The sequence below is a fragment of the Triturus cristatus genome, chromosome 2_2, assembly GCF_964204655.1.
Source record: "Triturus cristatus chromosome 2_2, aTriCri1.1, whole genome shotgun sequence".
NCBI lineage: Eukaryota > Metazoa > Chordata > Amphibia > Caudata > Salamandridae > Triturus > Triturus cristatus.
The window spans coordinates 1,189,877,018-1,189,890,921 of record NC_140582.1 but is presented as its reverse complement, the minus strand read 5'-3'; the positions used below and the strand labels follow the sequence as shown (position 1 = coordinate 1,189,890,921).

General features: G+C 49.1%; 1 protein-coding gene across 1 annotated transcript in view; it reads left to right on the top strand.

The window, feature by feature from the left end:
- LOC146863356 (uncharacterized) overlaps positions 1–13,904 on the top strand; it is a 137,650-nt gene that overhangs the window by 85,349 nt on the left and 38,397 nt on the right. Inside the window, exon 3 of the mRNA XM_085642793.1 lies at positions 564–744. Within this exon, the coding sequence (XP_085498919.1) occupies positions 564–744 (181 nt within the window). The remainder of the gene's footprint in view (positions 1–563; positions 745–13,904) is intronic.

Below are 13,904 nucleotides of genomic sequence, written 5' to 3'. Positions count from 1 at the left end.
AAATCTAATCCTCAGTCATTCAGCAATCTTATATGTTTGCTACTGAGTGGCTTGGGGATAGAAGTGGGAACTACAGGAGTTTACCAAGGGCTCCAAGAATCCAGTACTCTTTTATATCTAGATCAGTATGAAAAGCCATGGTGATTGTATAGGTGCATCCTGCTCCAGACCCCTTGCCTGACCTTGCCTTACTGTGATAGCCTAACCTTAATGCCGCTCTTTTGTAGATCAGTTATTCACATATTGTATAAGCTTTCACAGAGCCTGAGACCACCTTGATAAACCAGCTAGTGTCAATTGCAGGACTCTGGTTATGAGGCTCAACTGGCTGCCGTTTTTGTCTGATGGAAAGGATTCATCAGGCATGAGTAGAATTTGATTAGTTATTTACTTGTGTTTTTGCATTGTATATTTTATATTTTCTAAAGTTCTCGCTTACCCAATGGACATCAAATTAAACGTAAAATTATATCTTGCCCTATGCCTTCCAATACGTACATCTGATATTCTGAATCGCCCTCCGTACATCAACTAAAAGTTCATGCTTCCCTTTGACTTTTTAGGGTTAACAAGGTAGAAAGTGTGGAGAACTCATTTACCCATGAACATGGTTTTGAGTTCAGTGTTGAAGCTGAAACAACTTTTGAATCTGGTCTCCCTCTTGTGGGCAAAGGAGGCATCCGTTTGGCTGCAACCACCAGCACAACAAATAATTGGAGTTTTACTAAGGTTAATAAAACTGAGGTAAGATATTTGTCTCTTTGTGTATTACTTTTGCTTGTTGTCACTTACTGATATACTTTGTTTCAGTCAACTCATGCCATTATCTAGTTGTTTCTCCATTCTGCCACCTACTAAGTATTTGCATTGCAATGTGTGAGTGACAATTTCACATCTCAAAATTACACTGAATCAATACACATTGTTTTGTTATGTTAGGTCAATTTGTATGGCATAACTTAGCACCCGTGAGGATATCCAGGTGCTGGAGCTGGAACTTAGGCAACGCAGAGCTCCTAGTTGAACAGCCAGGTTTTCAATTTCTTGCATAACTTGAGTAGCGAAGGAGTTGTCTTGGTGTGCCTCGGAAGTTCCTTCCAGGTCTTGGTGGCGATGAAGGAGAAGGAGCCCCTCCTGACTTGCTTCTGCAGATGCAGGGGACCTGTGGAAGGGTGAGAGAGGTTGAGCGTATTTTTCTAGATGAATGGTACATTTGAAGTTGGTCGTTAAGCTATGGAGGTCCTGTACTGTGGAGGGCTTTGTAGGTGTGGGCAAGTAGTTTGAATTGGCAACGATTCTGGATAGGTGGCCAGTGTAGCTTAGCTGAGTATAGCTCAGTGAGGTAGGGAGTTGAGTGCTCCTAGGGACATCTAAGAAGAGTCTAACAGTCATGTTTTGGATGGTCTGGAGTTTTTGCATGAGCTAGTTGGAGATGCCAACATAGAGTGTGTTGCCATAGTCAAGTCTGCTAGTTATAAGGGCCTGGGTGAACGAGTGTCTCATGTGCATGACAAGTCCGTTGAAAATCTTGCGAAGCATTCTAAGAATGAGGCAGTTACAGAATTAATCTGTTTATTCCTCGTGAGTTTGTCGTCTAGGAAGATGCTGAAGTTTCTGGTGTGGTCTGTGGGGCGGTGTGAGTTCTAGTTTGCATGGCCACCCAGAGAAGGCCCATGTGGACCTCCCGTTTACAAAGATCAGGGTCTCCATTTTGTGCGTTTCGGGTTTTAGGCAGTTCTCCTTCATCCATTTTGCCATGCAGAAAGGGAAGTTAGTTCTGGTGGTGTTCTCGTCAGTGGGGAAGAGGATGAGCAGTGTGTCATTAGCGCCCCATACTTTGGCAGTGTACTTAGGCCTATTCTGGCCTACCCTGAGAAGCCCTGAAGTCTAGTCATCCATCTCAGTCTAATACCCTTCCAGAGGGGCGTACCTGGTGTGAGTCTCTTGTCCCACTTCATCTCTCTACAGAGGCTGATCCATGTGTCCAACACCGTAATTGAAGCCGGACATGCTCGCTCATGTAGACGGCCACCATACAACACAGGCATATGGCTATGATCTCCCATTCCCCATCTCTTTTCAAATACATTTGCTGCCTCATAGTATTTCTGCATGTTCAGTAATGCAATACCTCTGTCATATTTTGCTTGTTGCAGGGTCTGGAGTGCAATACAGAGTTGTCCCCTGCCCAACAGCAGTGTCCTCAGTAAGTTATCAATGCGCAGGAAACGTGTCTTCGGTAATATATTAGTGCAATTCTGCAGAACATACAGCAACAGCAGTGCCCATAAGCGACTAGGGCAGAGTACACCAATGTCTGACGTCCCATTCAGGACTTTGAAGCAGCAGTTTAAGATTAGCTCGAACATGAGAATCTGCGTTTTTAGCTATCTGTATTCCCAGGTACTTACAACTATGGCGTTCCACCCATACTGGTAGAGGCATGGGGCCCTTGCGTCTCCATCCACACATGGGAAACAGGAGTGACTTTTCCCAATTAATGGCAAAGCCTGAAATCTCTCCAAATATTTGGAATATTTCACTGACTCAGGCGAGCTATTGATCTGTGCGGGTCAGGTAAAGTAGGATGTCATCTGCATATAGGGATATCAATTCTTCCCATCCTGAGGTTCCCGTCTAGCACAGATTTTGCCATCTATCTTCATTTTTTTTAAAACAAAGTTTATTGAATTTTGCAGGCCTACACAATTATATTCTACGAAAAGTACATATTAAAAAGACATACAGTGGGATGAGAAATGACGCTACTGTGGATGACACATTTATATTAACTAACTCATATATAATAACGCCCTCCCCCACCCACCGCCCTGGAGTCTCACATTGTGTCATAATCGTTTGGGACCCACTTCGATACTGTTACATGTTTTAAATCAATTCTACCCCCCCACAACAACCTCCGCCCAAACCTCCCCCCAGGCATGTCACATATAAGCAACATTGTAAGCTGCAGTTTGGGTCTAATGTAGATTAGTTTCACAAATGCATCAAGAGTAATACTTTGATAGCTATTCCGCAGTGGAGGCGGGGTCGCTTTGCATGTTGTACCTAGGACCTCCATGACATATAGATCATGGGGGTTTCCTGCCTAGTCTGCCACTTCAGGAGTGGCAATCACTGGAGTTTCGTCACTATCACTGTCTGGGATCTTGAGGAGCACCACTAACGTTTCCCATGCCTTTGCCGCGTCCAACGCCCTCTCACTTCCCGCTCCTTTCGCTAATTGCAGCCTAACTATTCCATCACATTCCACCCATCTAATGAATTCCTTCTTCCATCTGGTTATGTAAGGACCCCTCTGCGCTTTGCAATTCATAGTGATTTCTCGCTCAGCCAGCAGGAGACACGAGTCTAGGAATTTACTTGTAATCTTATTTTTGGCCGTGTGGGGGAACCAATGCAGGAGACAGGGCCCTATGGCCGGTTCTAACTCCCTATCAGTGATTTCAGTTAGTAAGGCCACCACGTTAGCCCAATAGGTATCTAAGTGTGTTAGACCTGTCAGCCCTAGGGTGGTCTCCCCATCTATTTTTGATTGTGCCTCATTTTTTTCCACCCTCATTTTTATGTTGGACTTAGGTCTCCGGGCGCCTTTTCATTGCCAATCAGTGTTAAGGTGCAGGTGCTCCCTTCTCCCAAGATGGCTGCCACAGGCCCCTGCTAATGTAGAGTGGTCTTCATTAGTAGCACCCTAGCTGCCAGGAGCTGGCTGGAACCCCACAACAATGTTGCGACACCAGCCCGCCTTTTTGTCCCATAGGTAGAATGGGGAAGCTCCTGGAATGTGCTGGAACCTTCTAGAAGGGAGGTGTGGTTTTTACTTTTTCCGCCTTGGATAGAGGTCACCTGACCTAGGGCTACTTAAGTGAGGGAGGGAACTTTTTCTAGTTAGTTGGCCAGTTGGGGTAAAGCAGAGCTGGAGAATCCACGCAGGAGTTTTAGGCGGTAGGGCCTAGCCAGGGACTTATGCCTCTGAAAGTGAGTGAGGGATCCTGTAAAGCCCACTGATCTTGCCCAGCAGTAGGAGGGCCCAGGGAACCTCTGCCCAGCCTGACTAGGAAGGACCTAGTCACCAACTCAATCCCTACCCCCCAGGAACAGAACCCCCCAAGGGCGCCAGAGACATCTGCGCCATCAGGACTTCATGTCGCAACTGAATGCAGAAACTGAATGCTGAAACCTCATGTCACAACTGCATGCTGAAACTGAATGCTGAAACCTCATGTCACGACTGCATGCTGAAACTGAATGCTGAGACTTCATGTCAAACCTGAACACTGAAACTTTATGCCAAAGCTGATTGCGGAATTGCTGGGGATCAACCAGGTACTAGCGCTGAGACTCCTGCGTTCCCTGACCTGGCCTGGGATCCCCTGCATCAATCCCCGTTGAGCGCGGAGCTCTCCCACTTAATTTGACCCCCCCCCCGGCGCAGGGACCAGAGCGCGCTCACCGCCGTGACCTGGAAGCCTGAAGTGTGCCCCCTCATCGCGTCGAGGCCCGCGGAGAAGCCCGGGGCCCCGTCGCTGCCGTCGCAGCTGCTGGCAGAGGTGTGTGAGGCCGTGGCCTGCCCCCGTCGCGGAAGGACAGACTGCGGAGTCCGGAGCTGGGTCGGACGCCTCAGGACGTCGAGATCAAGGTAAGCCCCGGGAGGCTTGGGACGGACCCGGTGCGCCCCCTACAGACCGGGAGCAGCACCGCACCCTGAGACCCTGGTTCCCCTCTGTGGGAGTTCCCCCAGTTCACCCAAGACTTTGACACCCCTCCGAGGGATTGCCCTCTTCCTCCAAGACTGTCGCGTAGCAGTGGACCGCCTACTTGAGGCTTGCTTATTACGAGTAGCGCTGTGCCCCACGAACCGCACAGAAGTGCCGGATGCTTGCCTATTACGAGTGGCGCTGTGTTTGTAGGCTCTGCTTAGAAGTGGTTCATGCTGGCTTATTACGAGTAGCGCTGTGTTTGTAGGCTCTGCTCAGAAGTGCTTCATGCTGGCTTATTACGAGTAGCGCTATGTTCGCAGGCTCTGCTCCGAAGTGTTCAATGCTTAGTTATTATGAGTAGCGCTGTATTCCTAGGCTCTGCTCACAAGGATTCAATGCGCAATTATTACGAGTAACGCTATGCTCGTAGGCTCTGCTCAGAAGTGTTCAAGGCTTAATTATTACGAGTAGCGCTGTTGTTCATAGGCACTGCTCAATGGTGTTCAGCGCCTGATTATCACGAGTAGCGCTGTGTTCTTAAGCTCTGTTCAAAGGTGTACAAGGCCTGATTGGTGCGTTAGTGCGGTAATCGCCCCCACTGAGGCGCTAAGGGTACCAGGGGTGGCGGTAAGCCCGCGAAGTCTGCCCTGAGTCCCTACTAGTCCCCAGGTGTGGCACTACGATTCCCCGTCCTTACAACGGATGTTAAAGTATACAAGTGTGGCCCAGGGCCTCAGGGGGAATTGCTGGTGAATATAACGCTGAGGTCATCAGGTACTGTCTACAGCACCGTTATGAAATATTGGTGAAACAGATGCTAATCTATGTGAATAATGCCATTGCCATCCCATGAACTGCATTTTCATCTAATGCACTGCATTTACATCTAACTGCTTAGATAAACTTGAGTTATTTGCATAAATTCTACAGTGTGGCATCCCTTATTGTGTGCATTCCCAGCTTCAGAGGATGTGTGTGTTGTATGGTCGCTTTACACATAAGCCTTTGGGTGCCCAGCCGCTCAAATCACGTTACCCCCTTAGGGCCTGGTGACCCCAGGTCTTACAAAGTGGGAACAATCCCAAAACATATGGCGGAAGTCTGTCCCCTCCTTATTACGGCGCGGACATGCTGCCATGTGGTTGACAAAGTATTTATTAATTTTCGCTGGGGTGAGATAGGCTCTGTGTAATACGTAAAAGTGCACTAATTGAAATTGGGCATTGCTGGAGCTTTTCCACGGCCTCTCCACAAGATCAGATCAGGTCTTTTCAGAGATCTCCACCCCCACATCTTCCTCCCATTTGAGTCTCAGTACATTTAGGAGAACCAACATCTCCTGTGTCATTTGCCTATATAGGTATGTGCCCGCTTTAAAAGTTCCTGCCGCCGTCACTATGTATTGACATCCCATTGATGTTTGCAGTTCAATGAGTCCCGCCTTCCAATGTTTAGGAATAGTCGCAGTGAGTGCAGAGTGAAGTAAAAAGTCTGTCCCCCCCGAGTAAGTCATAATGGTCCTGCTGGTCGTTAAAGGGGAGCATAGTGCCATCTTCATATAAATCCCCCACAGTGGTCAGGCCCATCTCTCTCTAGCTCGCCAGTCTCCTCCAGGTACCCCCATGAGGTAGTGCCTCACACATGAATAGAGGGATGTCAGGCGCATATGCAATTTCAATCCGTGCTCATTTCAGACTCCTATTCCAACACTGCCTCACTACTTTGAGTCCTCTGGGAGATCAAGGGTTCTAACAGGCAGCTTCAGGACAATTTGGGAGAGAACTTGCTGGGTTGGGGCTCTATCTCTCACCTCTACCGTCCCTCTAAGCCTAGCCGTGACCACCTGCGTGAGCCATTGTAACTGAGCTGCCAGGTAATAGGCCTCGAAATCAGGGACTGCCAGACCCCCCTCTGATCGCAATCTCATTAGGACTCCCAGCGCTACCCTCCTTCTACTGGTGCCCCATAGGAATCCCGTGACCATGGTCTTAAGTTGAATAAAACATCGTGCCGGTATCCAAACTGGTATGGTCCCAAAATAGTATAATAGTCGTGGGAGGGTCACCATTTTAAGTAAGGCCACTCGTTCAGCTACTGACAGAGGGAACGCCCCCCAAAAGTCGAAGTTGCTCTTCATTCCTTTTATTGCTCTGCCAATATTGCCCTCCAACAGATCTCCCTGAGCATGATATATTTGCGTCCCTAAATATATCAGACACCTACACTCCAATTTCACCCCGGCAGTCTCTTGCAGGCCGTCTTTATTACCTACGGTCAGGAATAGACAGTAGTTTGGCCAGTTGACCCTAAGCCCTGCCAAGGTCACAGAGCAAGTCCTGCACATGAATTTGCCAGGAGCATTAGCAAGTCGTCAGCACATAAGGCAATATAGTGAATCTGTCCGTGTACCTGAAGGCCTTGATAATGTTGTCCTGTCCAGGCCTTAGCCGCTAGTGGCTCCACATCCAAAGCAAACAGGAAGGGGGACAGTGGACATCCCTGCCTGTTCCTCGTCTTATGTCACAAGTATCAGATATCAGACCACCCGTTTTGACCCTTGCCATAGAGTTTTTGTATATTAGGGCCGTCCATTCTATACATTTATCCCCAAGTCCAAATGCATGTATTACCTGGAACAAGTAACGCCCTTCAAGACTATCGAATACTTTTTCAATGTCCACTGCAAAGACAGTGGCCCTGTCCTTCGAATAGGAATCAGCCTCCAGGATAAGTAATAAACTTCGAAAATTAGTAGCCGTATTCCTGGTCGGGATGAACCCAGATTGGTCTCTACGTACTAGTGTTGTCATATAGGGAAGGAGACAGGTGACTAAGATACGGCTCAGGATCTTGTAATCCATATTAAGCATAGAGAGTGGGCGATATGCGGATCTGTCCCAGGATGGTTTTCCAGGCTTTAACAGTGGGATAATAACAGCCAATGCAAAACAACGAAAGAGTGTGATAATGGACAGAAAATCAACCTAAGGTGATTATCCTAAATTCCAGACTTGATGCCAGAAAGACCAAATCTATCTGACTTTTATTTAAAAGTCAGATAGATTTGGTCTTTCTGGCATCAAGTCTGGAATTTAGGATAATCACCTTAGGTTGATTTTCTGTCCATTATCACACTCTTTCGTTGTTTTGCATTGACTTTGGGGGATTAAGAGTGTAGCTCAACCCTCTCTCTCTTGTTGTTCCTAGGGATAATAACAGCCTCCCGAGTCGTCGCGGGGAGCTGTCCTTTCTGTTTCACATCATTATATAGCGTTACTAATCTAGGGGCCAATTGTTCAGTGTACGTAAGATAAAATTTAATCAGTGGCCCATCTGTCCCTGGCGTCTTGTTCCTAGCCATGAGTTTAATAGCTCCCCTAACTTCTCCGAGTTCGATATCCCACCCCAATGCATCCGTCTGGTCTCTATCCAGACGTGGGAGTTCGACTGCATGTACGAACCTATCCATGTCGTCCTCTATCAGAGTTGTTTTACTTTCATACAAGTCTGCATAAGACGCGAGGAATAACTCATTAATACCCTGTTGAGTACAGCAAGCTACTCCATGTTGGTCTCTGAGCTCTAAAATCATCATACCCCTTCTAACCGGTTTAGCTAGCCATGCCAGGAGACCTCCAGACTTGTCTCTTTCTGCATGGGCACGTATGATGTATTTTTTGTAATCAAAGGAGCGTAGTCGTTCTATTTGCGCCGCTACAGCCTCCTTTGCTTCTAGAAGCTCCCCTTGCTTATCAGGCCTCTCAGGACGTTCCCGCTCTACATCCCGGAGATGCTGGTCTGCCTCCTGCACGTCCCTTAAGAGCACTTTACGTACTCCTGTTACCTCGGAGATGTAGCCACCCCTAAGGACTACTTTAAAAGCGTCCCATTCCACTGAGGAAGACGTTGCTGTGCCAGTGTTTTCTTGGAAATATTGAGCTATGCCGGTGCTCACTGTTTCACAAAAGACTTGATCTTCTAAAGATTCAGGATGTAGGCGCCAGGTAGATATTCTTAGGCCTTGTACGAGACCACTGTATTCGCAGTAGGATTGGATTATGATGATCTATAGTGTTCTAGTGAGGTATTCACTACTCTGCACTACAGTATGCACATCCAGTGAACATAAAATCGCATCTAGACGAACATGGAGATCATGCAGAGCAGAGAAAAATGAATAGTCCCGGTCCCCAGGATGTTGAGTCCTCCAGGAGTCCACCAACCCCCATCGTTCCTGCCAGTTGCGCCTTGCTTCCGCTAATTTATGAACGGGTGCGTTGGGGAGTGGAGGGTGAGAACAATCCAGGACAATATCAGAGATGCAATTAAAATCCCCTCCAAGAAGAACCGACCCCGTGAAAATGGGTGCCAACTTCCCAGAGAGTTGTGACAAAAACGCAGGTTGCTCTGTATTAGGAACGTATGTGTTTCCCAAGACTGTGCCATCTAGTTTCCCAGTGACCACCACATACCTACCTTCTGGGTCTGAAATTTGATTAGTGCATTGAAAAGGCACACCCGTCCGTATCAAAATCAGTACCCCCTGGCGAATGCTGAATAATTAGTATAAAACGCTTGACCTCGCCATCGGCGCTGTAAGGCTGCTCCTTCATGTGCCTGTATGTGAGTCTCCTGAAGTAGTGCAATCTGAACCCCCCTGCAGACTAAGTATGCATGTACTTTATGGCGCTGCAACATTGTATGCATTCCCCACACATTCCATGAGATGCATTTTAAATCACTTGAGGTACCCATCTAGGCAATCCAAACAGTCGTCCAGTTAGATTTTCTCTAGTGACATGCCTGTTCCCAACAAACCCTTTAAGTAAACTAAACCCCCAACTCCCACTCCCCAGGGCAGTTAACTAGCACCCATCCAAACTATAGTAAGATACACAAAATCCTCTGGCAGTTACAGAGATGCAAGGGAGCGCAGCTGTCTCAAGGTGTTTTCACTTATCATAGTGCATCAGGCTCAAATGGAAACAGATAACCCATGGCCTATAACAGTTACTGAAAACCCAGCGCCTTTCTAAGCATCACCACCCTAGCTTACCACATAAGTTCAAATAATATCGTCCGCAATATTAGGAGTCACCACTGACATCTTGACACTATCGCTATGGGAAGTGTCAGTTTCATTGTCTGCTGACTCTCTGGAAGAGCCGGCCTCCTCTTCCGGAGTGGGGCTGCCACTGCTTGCAAAGCCTCGGCCCTCTCCTTACCTCCGTCTGACATGAGTACTGTTTTTTCGGGGTCCTCCTGCGAGGTCATCACCATGGACGTTTCCCAGGGTCCCTGGACTGCCGCCCGGTGGCTCCAAGACCAATTTCCCGTGGTGTCCAATGCATCTCTGGGAGAGTCAAAGTAGTGAGTGTTCCTTCCAGACATATACGCAGGGGAGCCGGGAACATCAGAGAGTATTGGAGTCCCTCTTCTCTCAATGCTTTGTTGTCCTCCAAGTAGGAGGCCATCTTCCTCTGCACCTCTAACGTGTAATCCGGAAAAAGGGTGACCCTGCTTTTGTCTACAGTGAAGAGGCCCACAGCTCTCGCTCTGTGCAGGATTAAGTCTCTATCACGGAAGTGAAGTAGGCGGGCCACCACAGGCCTCGGAGGCCTCCCCAGGGCCAACGGTCTGGCAGGTATCCTATGAGCTCTCGCCAGTGTATAGAAGGAGGACAGGCCCTCGGGTGCTACGACCGTTCTGAAACAGTTTTCCAAGAAAGTCACCATGTTGCTCCCTTCCGTTCCCTCTGATAAGCCCATGACAATGACATTGTTTCTTCGATTGCATCCTTACGCATCTTCAGCCCTTCATTCCAAGAAACACACTCTGTCGTAAGGGCCTCCATCCGCTGCTCCAAACCCTTTTGCGCCGGCACCAAGTCTGCAACACTAGTCTCAGTCTCTTTGACCCTCTCCACTAGTTTTTTGTGTTCTTACCGCAGCAGGCCAAGCCCAACTGCGACAGTACTGATGTCCTGATGGCGGGTAGCTTTTGTGTCCGCTATGGCCTCAAGTATTTTACTACATTGCTGCTGCACCGGATCTTCCGGGGTAGTTTACGGCTGTTCCTGGGCACTTCCTTCTAGATCCTGGAGGGCGCTGGCCCCTTTGTTTGCCCATGATGACGAAATTTCACAAGGCCAAAACGTTGCAGTCCCAGCACAGCCTCTGCCAGTTCATGGCCCAGCTTCACCTAGATAGCACTTCACAGTGTCCATGTGCTCCTCCAGGCAAGGCACTAAAACCCCTCTCACGTTGTGCTACTCCATCGAGAAGGCCCCCGCAACTCTTCGGCCGGTGCTGGTGTTCCGCAATCCTAGCTCACTGCTCAGCTCGTGGGTGGTCTTCCATTCCTCCCCCTGAGGGTCCATCAATCATGCCACGTGACGCAGCGGCCGCCACCCGCCACAGCACATGCACTTAGGTCACGCAGCAACCATGGGCCTTTCTGTAAATCACCGGCAGCAATTACTCACCGCGGGTCCCCAGCTCTAAACTCCCTCCAGAGGTTAATCCACTTTTTTCCAAGGGCCCCAGGCCCGGCAGTCGCCGTCCGTCGCCAATTCTCTCCCGCGGTACAGCCATAGGCAGCCACTATCGGGCCCCCTCGTTTCCCTGTCCTTGCGAAGGCTTTCACTCCAGACAAGGGCCAGGGAGGTGTCGCTACGTCCGTTGGGTCACACAGGTCCGCTCCGGCAGTGCACCACTCGCCACAGAGCCCAGCCGTGCACTTCGGGCAATGTCAATCTACCTCCAGGCAGAGGCCCGGGTATGACCGCCCCACCTCTTGGCCAGCAGCACAAATCAGGGGAGCCTTCCAGTCTCAGGTGAGGTCATGAGCTCTGCCGTTCAACCAGGTGACACCCGATGGCTCCTCACGGCACTCCCCGGCTACACCCTCCTGTTAGGGGATGGGCCCCGCTTAGCTCGCTCCACTCACCCCTGGGCTCGCTCCATGTCACGGTTTCAGCGTCGCAGGCGCCTTCTGTGAGGATCCTCATCGCTTCTCGCGCCTCCTCACCACCCAGCACTCTGCGGACCGCAGAAGCAGCAGCCATCGCCCTCTCAGCGTTCATCCCCACTGGCAGACTGGGTCTCAGGCTTTGTGAAAATTGGCCAGCCGCCATTGTTGCGGCCTCCGTTACACACTCCACACCGCAGGTCACAGCTCCTGGCCTTCACCACCGGTAGTGTTCAAATTGCACCTGGCCACACTCCGCAGCACACGGGCTCCTCTGAGGGTTCGATAGTGTGCAAATCAACCCCGGCTGCACGATTTCAGATGATAAATTGCGGGCTGATGCTGAGCTCTCGGCTCAGGCGTCGGCCATTATCCTCGGCCAAGCCACGCCCCCATCTATCTTCATGAGGTTCACCAATCACTATATTGCGAGGGCGAAGAGCATTGGGAAGAGACAGCATCCCTGTCTCGTTCCCCTCCCAATAGGGAAATTCTCAGACATGCAGACGTTAATCTTTATTCTGGCAGAAGAGTTCTGGTATAATAGTCTAATCCAATTAATGTAACAGGGCCCAAATCCCATTCTTTCAAGGAGAAATAGATAAGGCCATTCGACTGCATCAAATGCCCTATTGACCTCCAGGGATAATGCTTCCCAGGTTTCACCCCAAGTATCTGCTTGCACTATAACATTATGAAGGTGCCCTAAGTTTAGCCTGGTCGAGCGGCAGGGCAAAAAACCTGTCTGGTCGAAATGGACCAGATCAGTCACCACTGTACAAAAACCAGCACTTTTACCAGAATTTTTGTATCCGCATTAAGCAGCAAAATTGGCCTATAGGAATCACATGTGGGGGCTTCCCCATTTTGGGTATGAGCATGGTAGTAGCTGTTCACAAATCTTCCTGCAAGAATCTTTGCCGGAGAGCATCCTGAAACATAAGGAGCATTGGCTTAACCACTCTACCTTCCATTTTACGGTAGAAATCTATGGGTAGTCCGCTGGGGCCTGGGGCCTTCCCCTGGGTCAATGCCTCTGCTATTTCCGTCTCTGAGAGGTTTGCTCCCAGGCTCTTTCTCTATTCCAGGGTCAGGGTCCTGACTGGGCAGTCTCTAACGAATCCCGTTATCGTCTCCATTGAACCCCCATACCCTAGGTGTGGAGAAATGGCATTTACAATACGGGCTAAATCACATGTGCGGTTACAACGCAAACGGAACAGCGGTTGCCTTAACCACACATATGCCTTTACCACGCATATGACTTAACCACGCATGCAAAGTAAAGACAGTCAGCGGTCTAGCATAGGAGCGAGTGGGCGGGGGTGTTGGAGACTTCCTGCAGACGACATTCGAAGGAATGATGGTTTGGTGAGTAGTTTTTTTATTTTTATTTAGGTTTCACTTTAGGGGGCAGGGTGGTTTGCGGGACTGGTGGCCGGTTTTGAGGGCTCAGGGGCTAAGTGCTGATCTTTACCACGCACATGCCTTTACTAATCATGACTCTACAATTCATTGTAAAGGCATGGGTGATAAGGGCATGTATGGTAAAGTCCCGGTCGTGGTTGAAACCGCGTTCATTAGGCATGCGTTGTTCTGTCATGCAACCTTGGGTGTGCAAAAAGCGGCCATATACGTTGCAAATCCTTCCGCGATCTGTCTAAGACCCCTAATCACCCTTCCAGCTTCCAACTGCAGCCCCCTAACATGCATGAGTTCCCTTTCCCTGCTGCCTATCCAGGCCAACAGTTTACCCACTTTGTCACCGGCCTCATAAATAAGATTTTGCTTGACCAATAAAGATGTTTTTACTTCATGTCATGCAACTTCCTTGTATTCCAAGTGCTTATTTTCTAGCTTCGGAACCAGTGATGCAGTCAGGTGGGAGACGCATTGATTGTCAAGGTGCCAGATCTCCTGTTCTAATGGTTGAAGGTGCTGCACTCGTACCCTCTTGTTCCTTACTTCACCCGCAATCAACATTCCCCTAAGTGTGGCTTTGTATGGCTCCAACACTACACTGGCACTAACCACTGTGCCCTAATTTTCCTGAAATATAACTTGGTAGCCTTATCAAGTTCCTTCACTACCTGCTTGTTGGCTAGCCTCCAGTTGGCTCTCCACTCCTCCCAGTGGCTATGTTGACCTGTAGAGGAGCGTAATCCGAAATCCCCCTCACCAAATATTTGGTGCCGTGGAACCTACCCATGGTGT